This window comes from Nerophis lumbriciformis, linkage group LG11 (assembly GCF_033978685.3).
Source record: "Nerophis lumbriciformis linkage group LG11, RoL_Nlum_v2.1, whole genome shotgun sequence".
NCBI classification, from domain to species: Eukaryota; Metazoa; Chordata; class Actinopteri; order Syngnathiformes; family Syngnathidae; genus Nerophis; species Nerophis lumbriciformis.
In genome coordinates this window covers 30,569,159-30,590,479 of record NC_084558.2, presented here as the reverse complement: position 1 = coordinate 30,590,479, position 21,321 = coordinate 30,569,159, and the positions used below count along the sequence as shown (strand labels likewise).

Below are 21,321 nucleotides of genomic sequence, written 5' to 3'. Positions count from 1 at the left end.
TATTCTTTCCACGTAAAATAAATAACAGCTGTGCAAATAATACAAAATGTATCAAACTCAGATAAAAAAATACATTTGCAGGCAAGCACTTATTAATTCCCAGTCGACGATGTGATGGACCGTCACACACGTAAGGTTCTGGTCAGCGCCAAGTAAGTGACTTTACTTAATTGTGCGGCTATGATCTTCCTCACTTCGGCATATACTTTTGGCAGCATTTCTCGTGCGAAATATCCCCCGCTTGGCAACTCGAGAACAGTTTTGATTTGGACTTACATGGTAAACAATTCAAATTAATGATTTATCCAGACGCATACATTTGTCTAAATGTGGCCAAGTAGACACAATGTGGGGTTTCCTGGATGTGGTCTACATCACTAAAAGAAACATCTAAAGAAGAAAATCCCTCTGCCATTTTCCACTAGTTTTTTAAATATATAAATCACCCGCTTGAACGTTCCCTCTTCTCTTCTACGACTCTCTCGTCGTCATTTGGGATGTCTGTTGTGATTTCCCTTCTTGGTTCCATGACCTGCCTTATCTTGCCTCTGATTGGCCTGTCTCTAATGTTTTGCCCTAAACTTAACCAACCGTGACTCATCATAGTAAAAAACCAACCAATCATGGATGTTCTTATACGTGCAAGCACGTCTTGGGAGGAGGAAGGGGAGGGGTTTAGTAGCCCATGGAGGGGGATCGGGGGAGAACAAGGAACACAACAAATAAGCGGTGTTTGGTCATTTTAACGTGAAATAAATTATATCGATATTACGATATTTTCTTAATTCATATCTCGTTGAAAAATATATAAATATTAAAATACTACCTGTGTCCCCCTCCATCACCTGTGTCCTCCCACATGTGACTCTTTTTGTCAGTCTTTAAGGGACTTTTGTTTTGAAAGTGTTGTGGTAAAAATGTACAAACCCCGTTTCCATATGAGTTGAGAAATTGTTAGATATAAATATAAACGGAATACAATGATTTGCAAATCATTTTCAACCCATATTCAATTGAATATGCTACAAAGACAACATATTTGATGTTCAAACTGATAAATATATATTTTTTTGCAAATAATCATTAACTTTAGAATTTGATGCCAGCAGCATGTGACAAAGAAGTTGGGAAAGGTGGCAATAAATACTGATAAAGTTGAGGAATGCTCATCAAACACTTATTTGGAACATCCCACAGGTGAACAGGTAAATTGGGAACAGGTGGGTGCCATGATTGGGTATAAAAGTTGATTCCATGAAATGCTCAGTCATTCACAAACAAGGATGGGGCGAGGGTCACCACTTTGTCAACAAATGCGTGAGCAAATTGTTGAACAGTTTAAGAAAAAACATTCTCAACCAGCTATTGCAAGGAATTTAGGTATTTCACCATCTACGGTTCGTAATATCATCAAAGGATTCAGAGTATCTGGAGAAATCACTGCACGTAAGCACCTAAGCCCGTGACCTTCGATCCCTCAGGCTGTACTGCATCAACAAGCGACATCAGTGTGTAAAGGATATCACCACATGGGCTCAGGAACACTTCAGAAACCCACTGTCAGTAACTACAGTTGGTCGCTACATCTGTAAGTGCAAGTTAAAAGTCTCCTATGCAAGGCGAAAACCGTTTATCAACAACACCCAGAAACGCCGTCGGCTTCGCTGGGCCTGAGCTCATCTAAGATGGACTAATACAAAGTGGAAAAGTGTTCTGTGGTCTGACAAGTCCACATTTCAAATTGTTTTTGGAAACTGTGGACGTCGTGTCCTCCGGACCAAAGAGGAAAAGAACCATCCGGATTGTTATAGGCGCAAAGTTGAAAAGCCAGCATCTGTGATGGTATGGGGGTGTATTAGTGCCCAAGACATGGGTAACTTACACATCTGTGAAGGCGCCATTAATGCTGAAAGGTACATACAGGTTTTGGAGCAACATATGTTGCCATCCAAGCAACGTTACCATGGACGCCCCTGCTTATTTCAGCAAGACAATGCCAAGCCACGTGTTACATTAACGTGGCTTCATAGTAAAAGAGTGCGGGTACTAGACTGGCCTGCCTGTAGTCCAGACCTGTCTCTCATTGAAAATGTGTGGCGCATTATGAAGCCTAAAATACCACAACGGAGACCCCCGGACTATTGAACAACTTAAGCTGTACATCAAGCAAGAATGGGAAAGAATTCCACCTGAGAAGCTTAAAAAATGTGTCTTCTCAGTTCCCAAACGTTTACTGAGTGTTGTTAAAAGGAAAGGCCATGTAACACAGTGGTGAACATGCCCTTTCCCAACTACTTTGGCACGTGTTGCAGCCATGAAATTCCAAGTTTATTATTATTTGCAAAAAAAAATAAAGTTTATGAGTTTGATCATCAAATATCTTGTCTTTGTAGTGCATTCAATTGAATATGGGTTGAAAAGGATTTGCAAATCATTGTATTCCGTTTATATTTACATCTAACACAATTTCCCAACTCATATGGAAACAGGGTTTGTATGCAGCAGTGTGAATTAGGTGTAATTCTTTTGATTAACAAATTGCTGGGCCCAAAAATCCAGTCCATGCCTCAATCGGCTTCTTAACCAGATGACCAAATGGTCCCTCGCAAAGTGTGATCAGACACCTTCTACAATATTATTTGACTGTTTGTTAACAAGGGTCTTGTAGTGAATTTCTGACCTTTTGTATCCTTTCTATTTTGTTGTCTGTCAAAGTCCAAAGAGAACGAGGTCGAAAAGCATTAAGGAGGACAGGTGGCGTCACCCTGACACTGTACAAGATATCTTGATTGTTGTTATGGCGAGGAGAATGTTGATCCAAAAACAGCTGGCCCTTGACCCACCAGGGAACAGATAACCAAGTAGACCAAGTCTAGGGGTGATTCAAGCTCTTTCCTTTTTTTCCCTGCTCGAGGGAACTCTTTCTTTTTCTCCGGAGAAAACTGTCTGTAATCGTGGCAATTCAATCCAACCTTGTACCGTTTGATTATGGGTAAATGAAACTTTTGTACTGAATTCACTTTTGTTCCTGCTTAAGATTTGGACATTCCACCACAGTCTGTAACTGGCAGGATGGCGCCATCCCAACCTGCATGTGAACATGGAACTCAGCTTTACTTTTTTCCGTTGCGTGATCTTTCTCTGTGCCAATGGACATCTTCACTTTAAAAAACATATACTATTTGAATACTTTTATCTCCGATTGGTGAATGATTGACAGCTCGGCTTCCGCCTGCAGCCATTTTTCCCGCCAACTGTCGCGTCTCACCACTCAATTTCGCCTCTATCTCTGCGGACCTTCACAGTGGCGGTGTTTGCTGGGCCGGCGTATCTCTCATTTTCTCATGCGCTGAGCGTATCAAAGCGTGGACACAGATGGAATTAGCGCTGCAAATTAAAAAGCAGATGGATGCTGCTTCACTGGGAATATCACTTGCACAGACGTGAAGTGACACGCAATCATTGCTGGGGTTGTTTTTTTTGTATCGTGGAGGACGGTGACGTGCCGCATGTGGCTGAAAGTTAATGTGGCGTGGGCTTCTTTGCATTAGCGCTGTGATGTGGATGCATTGGACAGGAGATCGGTAAAACCAGTCAATTATATTTGGAATATGCCAAGGGCTGACCGTAAAAAGGAGCTGTGGGTTGAAAATGGCCTCCTGTTAAAAAGAGCAACAATGAAGGATATTGCTCTTTTTCGTAGTATTGCTAACTTTTAGAAAGCCTACTGATTTTGTATTCTATCCATACTTGCCAACCCTCCCGATTTTCACGGAAGACTCCCGAATTTCAGTGCCCCTCCCGAATTTCTCCCGATTTCCACCCGGACAACAATATTGGGGGCGTGCCTTAAAGGCACTGCCTGTAGCGTCCTCTCTCACCTGAAAAGGAGACTATTATATATGTCTCCATTATCCATAGGTTTATCTATAACCCATAAAGTAGGCAGGCACGGAGCTATTTCTAAGCGTGTGTTTATTCCAGCCGGCACGTTAATACACTGACACGCAACATCCGGATTCCCATCATGCATCGCTTCAAAACTACGGCAAGTAGTAATGTCCAAAAACATAACAGAGACGAAGCAGAAGAACGAAGAAGAGACATGGCGACGATGAGTAAGAAGAAGAAGTACGCTTGCAAGTTCCAAAATGATTGGAACAAATAATTTCAGTTCATCCAGGACAGCTCGAAGGGGAAGGGGTATGCTGCATGCACATTTTGGAGATAAGACTTCTCCATTGAACACGGTGGCCGAACGGATATACTCATTCATGAACGGATTATTTATATACAAACCCCGTTTCCATATGAGTTGGGAAATTGTGTTAGATGTAAATATAAACGGAAAACAATGATTTGCAAATCATTTTCAACCCATATTCAATTGAATGCACTACAAAGACAAGATATTTGATGTTCAAACCATCCATCCATCCATTTTCTACCGCTTATTCCCTTTGGGGTCGCGGAGGGGCGCTGGAGCCTATCTCAGCTACAATCGGGCGGAAGGCGGTGTACACCCTGGACAAGTTGCCACCTCATCGCAGGGCCAACACAGATATTTAAACTCATAAACTTTATTTTTTTTGGCAAATAATAATTAACTTAGAATTTCATGGCTGCAACATGTGCCAAAGTTGTTGGGAAAGGGCATGTTCACCAATGTGTTACATGGCATTTCCTTTTAACAACACTCAGTAAACGTTTGGGAACTGAAGAGACACATTTTTTAAGCTTCTCAGGTGGAATTATTTCCCATTCTTGCTTGATGTACAGCTTAAGTTGTTCAACAGTCCGGGGGTCTCCGTTGTGGTATTTTAGGCTTCATAATGTGCCACACATTTTCAATGGGAGACAGGTCTGGACTACAGGCAGGCCAGTCTAGTACCCGCACTCTTTTACTATGAAGCCACGTTGATGTAACACGTGGCTTGGCATTGTCTTGCTGAAATAAGCAGGGGCGTCCATGATAACGTTGCTTGGATGGCAACATATGTTGCTCCAAAACATGTATGTACCTTTCAGCATTAATGGCGCCTTCACAGATGTGTTAGTTACCCATGCCTTGGCCACTAATACACCCCCTTACCATCACAGATGCTGGCTTTTCAACTTTGCGCCTATAACAATCCGGATGGTTCTTTTCCTCTTTGGTCCGGAGGACACGACGTCCACAGTTTCCAAAAACAATTTTAAATGTGGACTCGTCAGACAACAGAACACTTTTCCACTTTGTATTAGTCCATCTTAGATGAGCTCAGGCCCAGCGAAGCCGACGACGTTTCTGGGTGTTGTTGATAAACGGTTTTCGCCTTGCATAGGAGAGTTTTAACTTGCACTTACAGATGTAGCGACCAACTGTAGTTACTGACAGTGGGTTTCTGAAGTGTTCCTGAGCCCATGTGGTGATATCCTTTACACACTGATGTCGCTTGTTGATGCAGTACAACCTGAGGGATCAAAGGTCACGGGCTTAGCTGCTTACGTACAGTGATTTCTCCAGATTCTCTGAACCTTTTGATGATATTACGGACCGTAGATAGTGAAATCCCTAAATTCCTTGCAATAGCTGGTTGAGAAAGGTTTTTTGGGGACGGCGTGGCGAAGTTGGTAGAGTGGCCGTGCCAGCAATCGGAGGGTTGCTGGTTATTGGGGTTCAATCCCCACCTTCTACCATCCTAGTCACGTTCGTTGTGTCCTTGGGCAAGACACTTCACCCCTTGCTCCTGATGGCTGCTGGTTAGCGCCTTGCATGGCAGCTCCTGCCATCAGTGTGTGAATGTGTGTGTGAACGGGTGAATGTGGAAATAGTGTCAAAGCGCTTTGAGTACCTTGAAGGTAGAACAGCGCTATACAAGTATAACCCATTTATCATTTATCATTTTCTTAAACTGTTCAACAATTTGCTCACGCATTTGTTGACAAAGTGGTGACCCTCGCCCCATCCTTGTTTGTGAATGACTGAGCATTTCATGGAATCTACTTTTATACCCAATCATGGCACCCACCTGTTCCCAATTTGCCTGTTCACCTGTGGGATGTTCCAAATAAGTGTTTGATGAGCATTCCTCAACGTTATCAGTATTTATTGCCACCTTTCCCAACTTCTTTGTCACGTGTTGCTGGCATCAAATTCTAAAGTTAATGATTATTTCCAAAAAAAAATATGTTTATCAGTTTGAACATCAAATATGTTGTCTTTGCAGCATATTCAACTGAATATGGGTTGAAAATGATTTGCAAATCATTGTATTCCGTTTATATTTACATCTAACACAATTTCCCAACTCATATGGAAACGGGGTTTGTATATATATATATATATATATATATATATATATATATATATATATATATATATATATATATATATATATATATATATATATATATAAGAAATACTTGAAAATATATACACCCATCGCTCCCTTGACAAAAATAACCGTGTTCGATTCCTTGGCAGGCGACACACAAAGTAGGACAGGAAGCATGGCATCCTGAAGTTCTATTTCTATGATGTCAAAGAAGAAAGTGTTACGCAACGTGCGTCGACGCCACTCACCGAGGAAAGCAGACGGCGACACGGTGCCGTTGCTGCGGGAAACCATCACGCTAATGCCCGTCTCCACGAAGGGAACGGAAAACTCCACTACCTCTGAGCGCTCCTCGTTGATGGTGAGCGAGCCGATGGCCATGTCGGCCCGGTTGGACACCACCTGGGGAAGAGGAAAGGTTAAAGGTTAACCTCATACAAACGCCAGACCCCAATACTAAGGGCAGAGTGGTTGCATTCGTCTCAAAATGTGACAGAGAACCTCCTTTACTGGCTGCTCAGAAGTCAGCTGACTGCGCTGCGAGCTGCCAGCCGTCTTCTATCAATGCGAGCGAGCAGCCCAGAGCTTAATGAGCTTGTGTTATTATGGGATGTCTGATCATTACAGCAATTGGCTGGCATGACCCCAAATATGACCTCAAACTAACTGGCAGAGTTTAACACACATGCACACACACACACACATGCACGATGCGTGTGGCGATTAGCATGTGGTATACAAGTACGTGTTAAACTAATCCAGCAGCCACACGACAATTGGCAGCTCGGAAACACACTCTGCCAAACACACATATTTACAAACAGCACTGTGTGTGTGTGTGTGTGTGTGTGTGTGTGTGTGTGTGTGTGTGTGTGTGTGTGTGTGTGTGTGGGTGTGTGTGTCTGCCTCACTCCACTTCTCCAGCATTAATCTTGCCAGCAGCCTCCATCCATAATTTTTCTCATCTTTTATTAGGTCTCCGAGTCTTTCTGACCGTATCACGTTTGAGAGGATAAAGGAATCTTCGCTGGGATGTCGGCGTCCCTCCCACCCTCACACACCACCCCCACACTTGTACAAAACATCATCAGAGGGTTAGCGTGAATACCAACCAGCTGGAGTAGATGCATACTGTATATACAGCACTTGCCAAAAGTTTGGACACACCTTCTCATTTCAATGTGTTTTCTTTATTTTCATGACTATTTACATCAGGGGTCTCAATTGCGGCCCGCGAGACGTTATTTTGCGGCCCGCACCTTAATATGAAAATTTAATGTTAGTGCGGCCCGCGAGTTTTATATGAATGGCGCTTGCCAACCCTCCCGATTTTTCCGGGAGACTCACGAATTTCAGGGCAACCATTCTCTCAAATGTCTGCCGATTTTCACCCAAACAATGATATTAAGGGCGTGGCGTGATGGCACTGCCTTTAGCGCCCTCTACAACCTGTACAAACAGCATGCCAGCCCAGTCACATGTTGAATTTGGCTCCGTGCGTCGGTTGAGGTGGGCGGGGTGTGTATATTCTAGCCCGGAAGAGTTAGTGCTCCAAGGTGTTCTGGGTATTTGTTCTGTTGTGTTTATGTTGTGTTACGGTGCGGATGTTCTCCCGAAATGTGTTTGTCATTCTTGTTTGGTGTGGGTTCACAGTGTGGCGCATATTTGTAACAGTCATAAAGTTGTTTGTACGGCCACCCTCAGTGTGACCTGTATGGCTGTTGACCAAGTATGTCTTGCAGTCACTTACGTGTGCCTGCAGAAGCCTCATACAACATGTGACTGGGCCGGCACGCTGTTTGTATGGTGAAAAAGCGGAAGCGACGACAGGTTGTAGAGGACGTTAAAGGCAGTGCCATCACGGCACGCCCCTAATATTGTTGTCCGGATTAAAATCGGGACAAATTCGGGAGAATGGTTGCCCCGGGAGGGGCACTGAAATTCGGGAGTCTACCGGAAAAATCGGGAGGGTTGGCAAGTATGTTGCTAGGGCGGGAAAGCCATTCAAAGAAGGTGAATTCATTCAAAAGTGCATTTTTTTAAGAAATCTTTTCTTGCGGCCCAGCCTCACCCAGTTTCTGCATCCAGTGGCCCCCAGGTAAATTGAGTTTGAGATCCCTGATTTACATTGTAGATTGTCACTGAAGGCACCAAAACTATGACACCTGTGAAGTGAAAACCATTTCAGGTGACTACCGCTTAAGCTCATCGAGAGAATGCCAAGAGTGTGCAAAGCAGTAATCAGAGCAAAAGGTGGCTATTTTGAAGAAACTAGAATATAAAACATGTCTTCAGTTATTTCACCTTTTTTTGTTAAGTACATAACTCCACATGTGTTCATTCATAGTTTTGATGCCTTCAGTGACAATCTACAATGTAAATAGTCATGGAAATAAAGAAAACGCATTGAATGAGAAGGTGTGTCCAAACTGTTGGCCTGTACTGTATAAAGTAGTTCTGTCCAGAATGTATATGTATATATGAACGTATATATAACCCTGTTGTCACCTCACCTCCCCCACCATGCCGTTCCACTCCCCGTCGATGTTCTTGCCGTGTCGGCCGTTGGTGACCAAGTAGAGGTCGTAGGTGAAGCCCACAATCTTGGCCAGCCTCTTGAGCACGTCGATGCAGAAGCCTTTGCAGCAGTGCTTCATGGGGGCGCTGCTGTCCACCGGCACGCTGACCAGGAACAAGATGGACACACACTGTTAAATGCTTGTCTGTGTTGACGCAGGCATTCACTCTCACAGCCACCCTAGGACTACTCCATTGTCCAAAGTGAGGGCTCACAGCTTGTTTTGTATTGCTCATATTGTACGGATAAAATTGAACACAGCCCGTATTAGACTTAGACTTCCTTTTTATTGTCATACAGTACAGATAAGAACAAAATTTCGTTACATAAGCTCATGGTAGTGCAGGATAAAAAAGCAATAAGGTGCATATATAAATAAATAAATAGGTTACTGTACAGATAAATATATTGCACTTTTTCACATGTATCCACGTTTATGGATGTATGTTATATTGTCTGTATATTCCAGCGAGTTAATCTATTTTGGGGGGAGTTGAGGGGATAATTATGATGCGTTCAAGAGTCTTACGGCCTGAGTGAAGAAGCTGTTACAAAACCTGGAGGTTCTGCTTCGGAGGCTGCGGAACCTCTTTCTAGAGTCCAGCAGTGAAAACAGTCCTTGGTGGGGGTGGGAGGAGTCTTTGCAGATTTTCTGAGCCCTGGTCAGGCAGCGGCTTTTTGCGACCTCCTGGATAGGAGGAAGAGGAGTCCTGATGATCTTTTCCGCCGTCCTCACCACTCTCTGCAGAGACTTCCAGTCTGAGGCACTGCAGGCTCCAGTCCAGACAGAGATGCTGTTGGTCAGCAGGCTCTCTATAGTGCCTCTGTAGAATGTGGTGAGAATGGGGGGAGGGAGCTGTGCTCTTTTCATCCGACGCAAAAAGTGCATGCGCTGCTGAGCTCTTTTTACAAGAGCTCCGGTGTGTAGGGACCAGGTTATATTGTCAGTTATCTGCACCCCCAGGAACTTGGTGCTGCTTACTTTCTCCACCGCTGTGCCGTTGATGAAGAGTGGAGTGTGGCTGGACTGGTGCTTCCTGAAGTCAACGATGATCTCCTTGGTCTTGTTGACATTCAGGACCAGGTTGTTGGTTCTGCACCAGTCAACCAGATGTTTCACCTCCTCCCTGTAGTCCATGTCATTGTTGTCACGGATGAGGCCCACTACTGTCGTGTCGTCTGCATACCAATGCGGTTAGTAGTTTATTATTATTTATTATTACTACATTACACAGAAAACAAAGAAAAACTATCATAAATATGGCCCGAAAAATGGCACCTGTCAATCACCTTAAAGTATTTGGTGATGGGAAACTGACACCTGTCAATACAATTGGTAATGTATTGACACTGTAATGACAACTTGCTGCTGTTTCATAATGGCGCCATCTGCTGTGTTATATATATAAAAAAAAATAGTTGTGCAAAAAGGAATATGAAACTTACAACTCTGGTCACATAAACATGATTTTTTTTTTTGGTGCTATTAGATCAAAATGATCCTACACTTTGAAATATATCCATTTTTCTTAGTTCAACGCAACGCATACCAATGTCAAACGCAGCACGACACTCTTTCAGTACAATCTGACATTTGTGAGCCAAAAGAAGCCCATCCTGATAAAACACAGTTTGGCAGTCAGGTGACAAAGCAGCAGTATTGGTCACATATTTTTTTCTTTTCTTAAAGTGACACACACATATCGCAGCATCGAGGTGCACAGTATTACCGTACTCTTTGTGGTTCCTAATATGTCGATGCTGTAGTATCGTTTGACCCATTACTATTATATAATTTTTGTGTGTACCAGATTTAACTGGCAATCAGACACCGGCTATTTAGTTGCTGAAACACTAATAATATAGGACTGATTATTTTATTTTGATGAAGTCAATGTAAAAAATATTATAGTGACCACTTTAATCTTTCTATGTGACCCTCAATGGGTAAAGTCTTGGGCAACCACACATTAAAACATCAAAACTAATGGCGAACTACAAACCCCGTTTCCATATGAGTTGGGAAATTGTATTAGATATAAATATAAACGGAATACAATGATTTGCAAATCATTTTCAACCCATATTCAGTTGAATATGCTACAAAGACAACATATTTGATGTTCAAACTGATAAACTTTTTTTTTTTTTTTTTTGCAAATAATCATTAACTTTAGAATTTGATACCAGCAACACGTGACAAAGAAGTTGGGAAAGGTGGCAATAAATACTGATAAAGTTGAGGAATGCTCATTAAACGCTTATTTGGAACATCCCACAAGTGTGCAGGCTAATTGGGAACAGGTGGATGCCATGATTGGGTTAAAAACAGCTTCCCAAAAAATGCTCAGTCTTTCACAAGAAAGGATGGGGCGAGGTACACCCATTTGTCCACAACTGTGTGAGCAAATCGTCAAACAGTTTAAGAACAACGTTTCCCAAAGTGCAATTGCAAGAAATTTAGGGATTTCAACATCTACGGTCCATAATATCATCAAAAGGTTCAGAGAATCTGGAGAAATCACTCCACGTAAGCGGCACGGCCGGAAACCAACATTGAATGACCGTGACCTTCGATCCCTCAGACGGCACTGTATCAAAAACCGACATCAATCTCTAAAGGATATCACCACATGGGCTCAGGAACACTTCAGAAAACCACTGTCACTAAATACAGTTTGTCGCTACATCTGTAAGTGCAAGTTAAAGCTCTACTATGCAAAGCGAAAGCCATTTATCAACAGTGTTGGGACTAACGCGTTACAAAGTTACCGTTACTACATGATGCGTTACTGCGTTATTTTACGTTACTTTTGATGTAGTATCGGCTAGAAACAGAAGCGCTGCGGTGTCGTTCTTCTGAATCTTCCTCTGTCACACGCCGGAGAGAAGAAAAGAGGCGCGGTCTATGTGTGTGTGGGTGTGGGTGTGGGGAGGCACACACGTGAAACAAAAAAAAAAAGTTGTTGGCACGTTCAGTCCACACACAGCGTGGTCATGGCGAGCGGAGTAACGGAGGAGCTTGAACGCCCCCGCCATTGAATCGGTGTGTTTATAAGTGCAGACTCGGTTGTGCAAAACGAGGGTTTTAAACACATGCTGAACGTGCTTGAACCACGTTACGACATCCCGTCGCGCACCAACTTCAGCAATAAGATTGTGCCAGATCTTTATGAGCAGGAGAAGAAAAAAGTTGTGGATGAACTATCCCGAGCATCAGCTGTTGCGCTCATGACAGACGGGTGGACGTCCAGCGGAACTATAAGCGCTCACTTCATCACAGCAGACTGGGAGATGAGAAGACACGCCCCCTCTACGAGAGTCACCTTGCGCAGGTACTGACACAAGCAGTGGAGGAATGGAATATAAAGATATCCCAGTCACACGTGATAATGCCAAAAATCAAATAATTACAGAGAATGAGGCAGGACTGGGACCACAGATAGGTGCTTAATTTGCACATGTAGTGAATTTGGCATCACAGAAGGGAATCTCAGTCAATAGGATGGAGTGCCTCTTTGGGAGGATCAGGAAGGTTTTTTACTTCCACCCAAGCACAACAGCTGCTCATGTTCTTAAGACAAAGCAAGAAATGCTAAAGCTGCCTGCTCATACATGATGTCCCAACGAGGTGGAACTCCACTTATATGTTGGAGCAGCAGGCAGCTATATACTCTGCATTGACCCACAACACCCTGAAGACAAATGTCACCCTGTCTGATGATGATGTGAGAGTGGCAGATGAGGTCCTCCAGGTGCTTAAACCCCTCAAAAGTGTTACATCTCTACTGAGCACTGAAACTTCACCATCTGTGTCAATGATCCTGCCACTGAAAACAAGTATTCTACAATCCATGGCTCCAAGTGTGGAAGACAGCAGCATCACTCCAGATGTCAGCCTTTATTTCACTACCTATGTTTCAAGGAAGATGATGTTTCTTCTTATGTTGCACTTAAACTTGTTTTTTATTAATGGTCATTGGTCCAAGTTTAAAGAAAGGAGGAATGCCTTTTTATGTTGCACTGATTTTCATTAATTATGTTAAAAGGAAAATAAAAATGCATGTCAAGTTGATCAACAGATTGTATTATTCTCCAGTGCAATAACAGTACTGAAATGAAGGCAAAAAGGGCATTAATGGGAGCTTTAAAAAAAAAAAGAAGAAAAAAAGAAGTAACTAAATAGTTACTTTTCACAGTAACGCATTACTTTTTGGTGTAAGTAACTGAGTTAGTAACTGAGTTACTTTTGAAATGAAGTAACTATAACTAGTTACTGTTTTTCAGTAACTAACCCAACACTGTTTATCAACAACATCCAGAAACGCCGCCGGCTTCTCTGGGCCCGAGATCATCTAAGATGGACTCATGCAAAGTGGAAAAGTGTTCTGCGGTCTGACGAGTCCACATTTCAAATGGTTTTTGGAAATATTCGACATCGTGTCATCCAGACCAAAGGGGAAGCGAACCATCCAGACTGTTATCGACGCAAAGTTCAAAAGCCAGCATCTGTGATGGTATGGGGGTGCATTAGTGCCCAAGGCATGGGTAACTTACACATCTGTGAAGGCACCATTAATGCTGAAAGGTACATACAGGTTTTGGAACAACATATGCTGCCATCTAAACGCCGTCTTTTTCATGGATGCCCCTGCTTATTTCAGCAAGACAATGCCAAGCCACATTCAGCACGTGTTACAACAGCGTGGCTTCGTAAAAAAAGAGTGCGGGTACTTTCCTGGCCCGCCTGCAGTCCAGACCTGTTTCCCAACGAAAATGTGTGGCGCATTATGAAGCGTAAAATATGACAGCGGAGACCCCGGACTGTTGAACGACTGAAGCTCTACATAAAACAAGAATGGGAAAGAATTCCACTTTCAAAGCTTCAACAATTAGTTTCCTCAGTTCCCAATCGTTTATTGAGTGTTGTTAAAAGAAAAGTGATGTAACACAGTGGTTAACATGCCCTTTCCCAACTACTTTGGCACGTGTTGCAGCCATGAAATTCTAAGTTAATGATTATTTGCAAAAAAAAATAAAGTTTATGAGTTTGAACATCAAATATCTTGTCTTTGTAGTGCATTCAATTGAATATGGGTTGAAAAGGATTTGCAAATCATTGTATTCCGTTTATATTTACATCTAACACCATTTCCCAACTCATATGGAAACAGGGTTTGTAAAACGTTTGCACTGTATTGTATGTTTTTAAAGCACGCGTGGACTACATGGCGTGACAACAAGTTCTTCATCATCAGCTTGATCAACAGTCAGCTGTTGCGTCCATGCTGTCGCCGAGAAACACAACAAGCGGCTAAACTTGAACGTGACGCTCAAAGGTGACCTTGCGGCCGGAACATGCTCACATACACACACACACATGCAAACACATGCACCAACACACACACCCACACAGAGGCACAAGGAAAATAAAACAAAGAACACAAGGGTGTTTTGAGGAATGTTCTGGGGTCAAAGCAGGTTGATTAAAAACTGCAGCATCTTCGCTCGACCAATCAAACTGATGGAGGACGGAGTCCTTATCTCCCATTGGCTGCCAGGAAGTAGCTTATCTGTCTCCCGCAGAGACACAGACACACACACCGGCGTGGAATAGTGATTATTAACTACTGACGTTAAATCTTTGTGTTTGTCATCTAATAAAATAGAAAATAATACTTGATTTAAATATCCTTTAGCTTACATTTGCATGTACATGTCACATTATTCATCTATTTTCTATCGCTTGTCACATATATATATATGTGACACGACATGTGACATTTTTATTTTCCTTTTAACATAATTAATGAAAATCAGTGCAACATAAAAAGGCATTCCTCCTTTCTTTAAACTTGGACCAATGACCATTAATAAAAAAACAATATATATATATATATATATATATGTGTGTGTGTGTGTGTGTGTGTATATATATATATATATATATATATATATATATATATATATATATATGTGTGTGTGTGTGTGTATGTGTGTATATATATATATATATATATATATATGTATGTATATACAATATATACAGTACAGGCCAACAGTTTGGACACACCTTCTGCTCATTCAATGCGTTTTCTTTATTTTCATGACTATTTACATTGTAGATTGTCACTGAAGTCATCAACACTATGAATGAACACATGTGGCGTTATGTACTTAACAAAAAAAGGTGAAATAACTGAAAATATGTTTTTTATTCTATTTTCTTCAAAATAGCCACCCTCTGCTCTGATTACTACTTTGCACACTCTTGGCATCCTCTCGATGAGCTTCAAGTACACCTGTGAAGTGAAAACCATTTCAGGTGACTACCTCTTGAAGTTCATCGAGAGAATGCCAAGAGTGTGTGAAAAAGTAATCAGAGCAAAGGGTGGCTATTTTGAAGAAACTAGAATATAAAACATGTTTTCCATTTTTTCACCATTCTTTGTTAAGTACATAACTCCACATAGTTTTGATGCCTTCAGTTACAATCTACAATGTAAATAGTCACGAAAATAAAGAAAACTCATTGAATGAGAAGGTGTGTCCAAACGTTTGGCATGTACTGTATACGGTTTTATTTATTTTTATTTTGCATTTATTTAAAAGGTAAAACCTCATTGAGATTAAAATCTCTTCTGCAAGAGTGACCTTTTTTCATTCATAAATACATGCAACAACATAAAGCACCAGGTGCAGTCACACAATATACTTAAAAGTACAAATTACTTACAACATAAAAACACGCAATAGTTAAAACATCAAATGTTTCAATTAAAGCAATTGAAAAACAAGTACAGTGCCCAATACAAACAGCTTATTGGTTCTTTAAAATTGCCTGAAATTCTCCCAAAGTGATTGGTTCAGGTAACCTCAGATCCATTTGTAATTCATTCCATGACCATGGAGCAGCAAATCTGAAGGCTTTTTTTTTTTTTTTTTTTTTTACCAAGGCTTGTGTTGGCTCTAGGAACCAACACGCCAAGAATGTCTTGTGACCTTAAACTGTAGCGACTGGAATCTCAACACATAAAACAACATACAGTGGGTATGGAAAGTATTCAGACCCCTTTAAACGTGTCACTCCTTGTTTCATTGCAGCCATTTGCTAAAATCAAAAAAAGGTCATTATATTTCTCATTAATGTACACTCAGCACCCCCTCTTGGAAGAAAAAAACAACAGAAATGTAGACAACTAAAATATCACATGGTCATAAGTATTCAGACCCTTTGCTCAGTATTGAGTAGAATAACCCTTTTGAGCTTGTACAGCCATGAGTCTTCTTGGGAATGATGCAACAAGTTTTTTCACACCTGGATTTGGGGATCCTCTGCCATTCTTCCTTGCAGAGCCTCTCCAGTTATGTCAGGTTGGATGGTGAATGTTGGTGGACAGCCATTTTCAGGTCTTTCCAGAGATGCTCAATAGGGCTTAGGTCGGGCTCAGGCTAGGCCAGTCAACAATGGTTACGGAGTTGTTGCGAAGCCACGTTTTTGTCATTTTAGCTGTGTGCTTAGGGTCATGAAGCCCTTTTACATTGGTTGTTGGAACCTCTAGTTCCTGGAACTAGATGTGTAGAAGTGTGTGGTTTGTGTTTCCACCGCAATTCACGGTTCAGGGTAGTTATTACAAATCAGGCTGATGACGTATGGAGGAGTGGTTAATTATATTTCTACACTGATACCATGTAAATAAATGAACGATATTAGGTCACAGTACTTTTACTAAAAAGTAAGTAAATGAAATACAAAGCTACATTAACATCAGAAGATGTATCATTACAACTGATATGATTTAAAAAAAATACAGTGTATCGAATTGTTCATAAAATGTCAGGCTTTTGTCAGCAATGTCCAACAGTCAGAAAATCAGTAAACGATGAATACATGAGGGTCAGGCGGTTTCTGTGGTCCATTTCAGCTGTAAATAACAATATATAAATAATAAATGTCAGTGTTTATCTCACGCTGACAACACAAACACATTGGCTTCATTGTTAGCTTGCTAGCATTAGCATTCTGTTTACTCGGGTTGAGGGTAATAACTACCCAAATAGAGTGTCATTGATTACTTTTACAACATGTAATAAAGTAAATAGCTAATATTTGATGTTATTTACCTTCGTTCCACTCGTGTACTTCTTCGTTTATTTTACATTTTTCCAACAAAGTCAGAGTAGTAAGCAGCTGAGGTCGTTGCTTCGAGTCCGGTTTCATACTCCTCTGTAAATACGTTTAGAAGAGTCCTTCAATTTTCGTAGCTTCGTGTATCAAAATTAAGTTTGTAAAAATAATAAACAATATTACACTGTATAGATATAGTTTAAAGACTACGGCTAAGTAAAAACACTGCAACATAGATCCACTGATCAGCGTTCTTTAGCACAAAAATGCCCCACAAAAGTTGCTGCAAGTCGAAAGTTACTTTCGTTCTTCTTTATCTTCGTTGTCAAGTTTGTTGTGATAGAAATACACAAGAAATAGGAAATAACAGGTTGTCCTCGCATACATCGCAATGGCGGTCATGTGTTTGAATAATACATTTTAGGAACGCCCCCAAATGTGTTCAACCAATCAGGGTACCTTCGAAAAGTCCCACCTAACTAGGAGAAAGTCTGAAAGGTTCCTGAAGAACTAAATCTACCTGGGTAGTTTTTGGTGAAAACACAGGGGGATCTTTATTTACCCAGGTAAGTGGGAAAGTTCCTGAAAAAGTTCCTGCGGAGGAAAAGGGCCCATTGTCTTGTTGGAAGGTGAACCTTCGGCCCAGTCTGAAGTCCTGACCACTCTGGAAGAGGTTTTCTTTCAGGATATCTCTTTAACTGTACTTGATACTTGATGCATATTTCCTTTAATTGCAACCAGTCTGTGGGAGGGGGTTGTGATTAGCGCACTGCAGGAGCAAAAGGTCACCACTTCAGTCAATGGTGTTGAGGGCGGAGCACCATCGACTAGGGGCGGGGCATGTGCGGGACGGCGAGACACAGCTGGCAGGTGATTAGATTTCGCAGGTGGTACGTGTTAATCTAATCGGCTGTTGTCTTTATCAGTGTGCGGCCAGCGGTGGAGAGGGGTGGGAGAAACCGGAGAGACAGACATCTGCAAAGATTGTACTGGAGAGAATGATCAATAAATCACATGGTGATTAAAAACTTTGTTAAACGGCACAACTGACTCCTGTGACGTGGTATCCATGGAACGGGTAGGGAACGACCTCTACATCTGGCACCCAACGTAAAAAAAAAAAAAAGAAGAGAAGAAAGGCTGCAATGTCGTCACCGAGCCCCATAGAGGCGCTGGGACAGCTCCTAGCGGAGGTGTCGACGGCAAACCACCGGCAGATGGAGGCGATGCAGGGCCAAATTGCACAGCAGAGCCAGATCCTACGAGCGCTCACGGAAAGGTCCAGAGCGGGGACAACCCCAGACAGCGAAGGCATGCGCATGGCCGGAGGAAGAGTGGGCGGTGTGGCTGCTACCCTTACTGGCGGGAGAGGCGCAGCGAGCGGCGCTCAGCCTGCCATTAGCGTCCCGGGTGAGCTACCGGGACATGAGGAGGGCGGTGTTGGACCGGACAGGAGGGTCCAAAGAGGACCACAGACGCTGGTTCCGGACCATGAGTCTCGGACAGGATGAGCGGCCTTTCGCCCTGGGCCAACAGTTAAGAGACGCGGCGACAAGATGGCTGCAACCCGGAGGAATAGAGAAGGCGATTGAGCAGGTCATCCTGGAACAATTCCTGGAGGCAATCCCGGCGCGGACGTCAGCGTGTGTCCGCTACCACCGGCCACAAGGCATAGCAGCTGCGGCAGGAGTGTCCAGCGATGGAAGTGGGGCAGGTGATCCGGGTTGGCGACCCTCCGGCACCCTCCCTCGGGCCAGGAGAGACATATTATGTACCGGTAAGGATACAAGGGAGTATACACCGGGCAATGGTGGATTTGGGATGCGAGCAGTCCATGATTCACCAAAACCTGGTTCGACCTGGGGCATTGAGAAAGGTTACACGGGTGCGGGTTGAATGTGTGCATGGGGATATTTACGAGTACCCTATCGTGCTGACGGAAAAAATTTTCAAAGAGGAAAAATATAGTGTTAAGATGGCTGTAAGTCCGCGCCTGGCGCACCCCTTAATCTTGGTAACAAATTGGTCGGGATTTAACGGGTTAATAAAGCAGTGCGCAGGGGTGCGTTCACGACCGGTAGGAAAAGGGAATATCCACGCTGTTCTCATCGGCGACGCGAGATTATCCGACGCTGCCGGGGGTGAGAGGGAAAGGGGAGCCGGCGGGGGCTTCGCAGGAGGTTTCCCCGGTTCCCCAATGGCGCCCCATGGATGATTTTCCACTCGAGCAGTCTCGAGATGACACTCTGCGTGCGACCTGGGACCAAGTGATTTCAATTGAGATCAGAACAGATCTGGTCCAGTGGACGGGGCAGTGCCAGCAAGCATTCGAGAAGGTGAGGAAAGCACTTTGCGAGGAGCCGGTACTGCACATGCCTGATTTTTCTATCCCATTTTGTTTGCAGGCGGACGCGTCGGGCAGAGGACTGGGAGCCGTTTTATCCCAGCAGCGGGAGGGCACCGACCACCCGGTCCTGTACATCAGCAGAAAGTTATCGGAAAGGGAGGCCAGATACAGCACGGTGGAGAGGGAGTGCCTCGCCATCCGGTGGGCGGTCGGTGCCCTCCGGTACTATTTGCCGGGAAGCCCGTTCAGCCTCTGCTGGGACCACAAGCCCCTCCAGTGGCTCCATTGCATGAAAGATACCAACGTGCGGATCACCCGGTGGTATCTGGCTTTATAACCCTACAATTTCAGAGTAATCCATAGGCCGGGGGTGCAGATGGGGCGGACTTCCTCTCCCGCTCTCAGGCGCGGGGGGGAGGGTGGGGTAGTTGGCGGTGGAGGTATGTGGAAGGAGGTTGTGATTAGCACACTGCAGGAGCAAAAGGTCACCGCCTCAGTCAATGGTGCTGAGGGCGGAGCACCATCGACTAGGGGCGGGGCATGTGCGGGACGGCGAGACGCAGCTGGCAGGTGATTAGATTTCGCAGGTGGTACGTGTTAATCTAATCAGCTGTTGTCTTTAACAGTGAGCGGCCAGCGGAGGAGAGGGGTGGGAGAAACCGGAGAGACAGACATCTGCAAAGATTGTACTGCAGAGAATGATCATTAAATCACGTGGTGATTAAAAACTTTGTTAAACGGCACAACTGACTCCTGTGACGTGGTATCCGTGGAACAGGTAGGGAACGACCTCTACACAGTCATTCTGTCCTTGGAGCTGAAGAACATCCCCATACCGCTGAGAATTATCGGCAAAAAGTTCCATCTTGGTGTCATCAGACCGGAGAATCTTTTTTCTCAATGTCTGGAAGTCGTTAGTGTGCTTTCTGGCGAACTCTATGCAGGCTTTCATATGTCTTGCACTGAGGAGAGGCTTCCGTCGGGCCACTCTGCCATAAAGCCCCAACTGGCCATAAAAGTCCCAACTGGCTGCAATGATAGTTGACTTTGTGGAACTTTCTCCCAGCAAAGGGTCTGAATACTTATGACCATGTGAGATTTCAGTTTTCCTTTTTTAATAAATTTGCAAAAAAATCTACATTTCCATTTTTTTTTTTTCAAAATGGGGTGCTGAGTTATTAATGAGAAATAAAATTAACTTTTTTTGATTTTAGCAAATGGCTTCAATGAAACAAAGAGTGAAACATTTAAAGGGGTCTGAATACAAAGTGCAATGGTGGAGAAGGTTGCCACAATGAGTAATAAAATAAGGCACAGTGATATCCAGTTTTTTTTTTAATACGTGTCAGGTGCACTCATAAAAAGCTAGTCTCCACAATCTAGCAAAAGCATAAAAGTGGTCGGAATTAAGTGTTTCCTAACCTGTGGGGGAAACCAGGGCTTGTTTGATAAGAAAAAAACAATTTAATTTTAAGTTTAGCCACAGGTTTTTCTATGTGTGATTTAAAAGACAAGTTTTCATCAATAACAATCCCCAAGTACTTATATGTCATGACCATTTCAAGTTCAACCTTATGAGCAGTCGATATTTTTGGAATGTTCAAAGGCAGTTGTTTGCCATTTGAAAATAACATCACCTTAGATCCCGCTGCATTTAGCACTAGTCTCAATTGGGTCAGCTGGCACTGAACAACATCAAAAGCAGATTGCAGGAGCTCAAAGGTTTACGCTACAGCAGGGGATGAACAATATATGACCACGTCATCTGCATAAAAATGGAACGCAGCATCCGACACATTATCACATAACTTATTTACATAAATGGAAAACAACAACGGACATAATATGGAACCCTAAGGTACACCCTTTAATACAGGAAGGAAAGATGAGTGTCACACCGCGGTGAGCAGGGCCGGCCCGTGGCATAGGCCGTATAGGCAAATGCTAAGGG

The 21,321-nt window shown here is 43.1% G+C and overlaps 1 protein-coding gene across 3 annotated transcripts in view; it reads right to left on the bottom strand.

Annotated features, from left to right (window-relative positions):
- The window catches only part of grin2da (glutamate receptor, ionotropic, N-methyl D-aspartate 2D, a), a 399,219-nt gene that overhangs the window by 69,148 nt on the left and 308,750 nt on the right, over positions 1 to 21,321 (bottom strand). For all 3 annotated transcript variants that reach the window (XM_061966842.1, XM_061966841.1, XM_061966843.1), the window contains 2 exons: positions 8,831 to 8,999; positions 6,566 to 6,719 (listed from right to left, as the gene is read on the bottom strand). In XM_061966842.1, the coding sequence (XP_061822826.1) occupies positions 6,566 to 6,719; positions 8,831 to 8,999 (323 nt within the window). The remainder of the gene's footprint in view (positions 1 to 6,565; positions 6,720 to 8,830; positions 9,000 to 21,321) is intronic.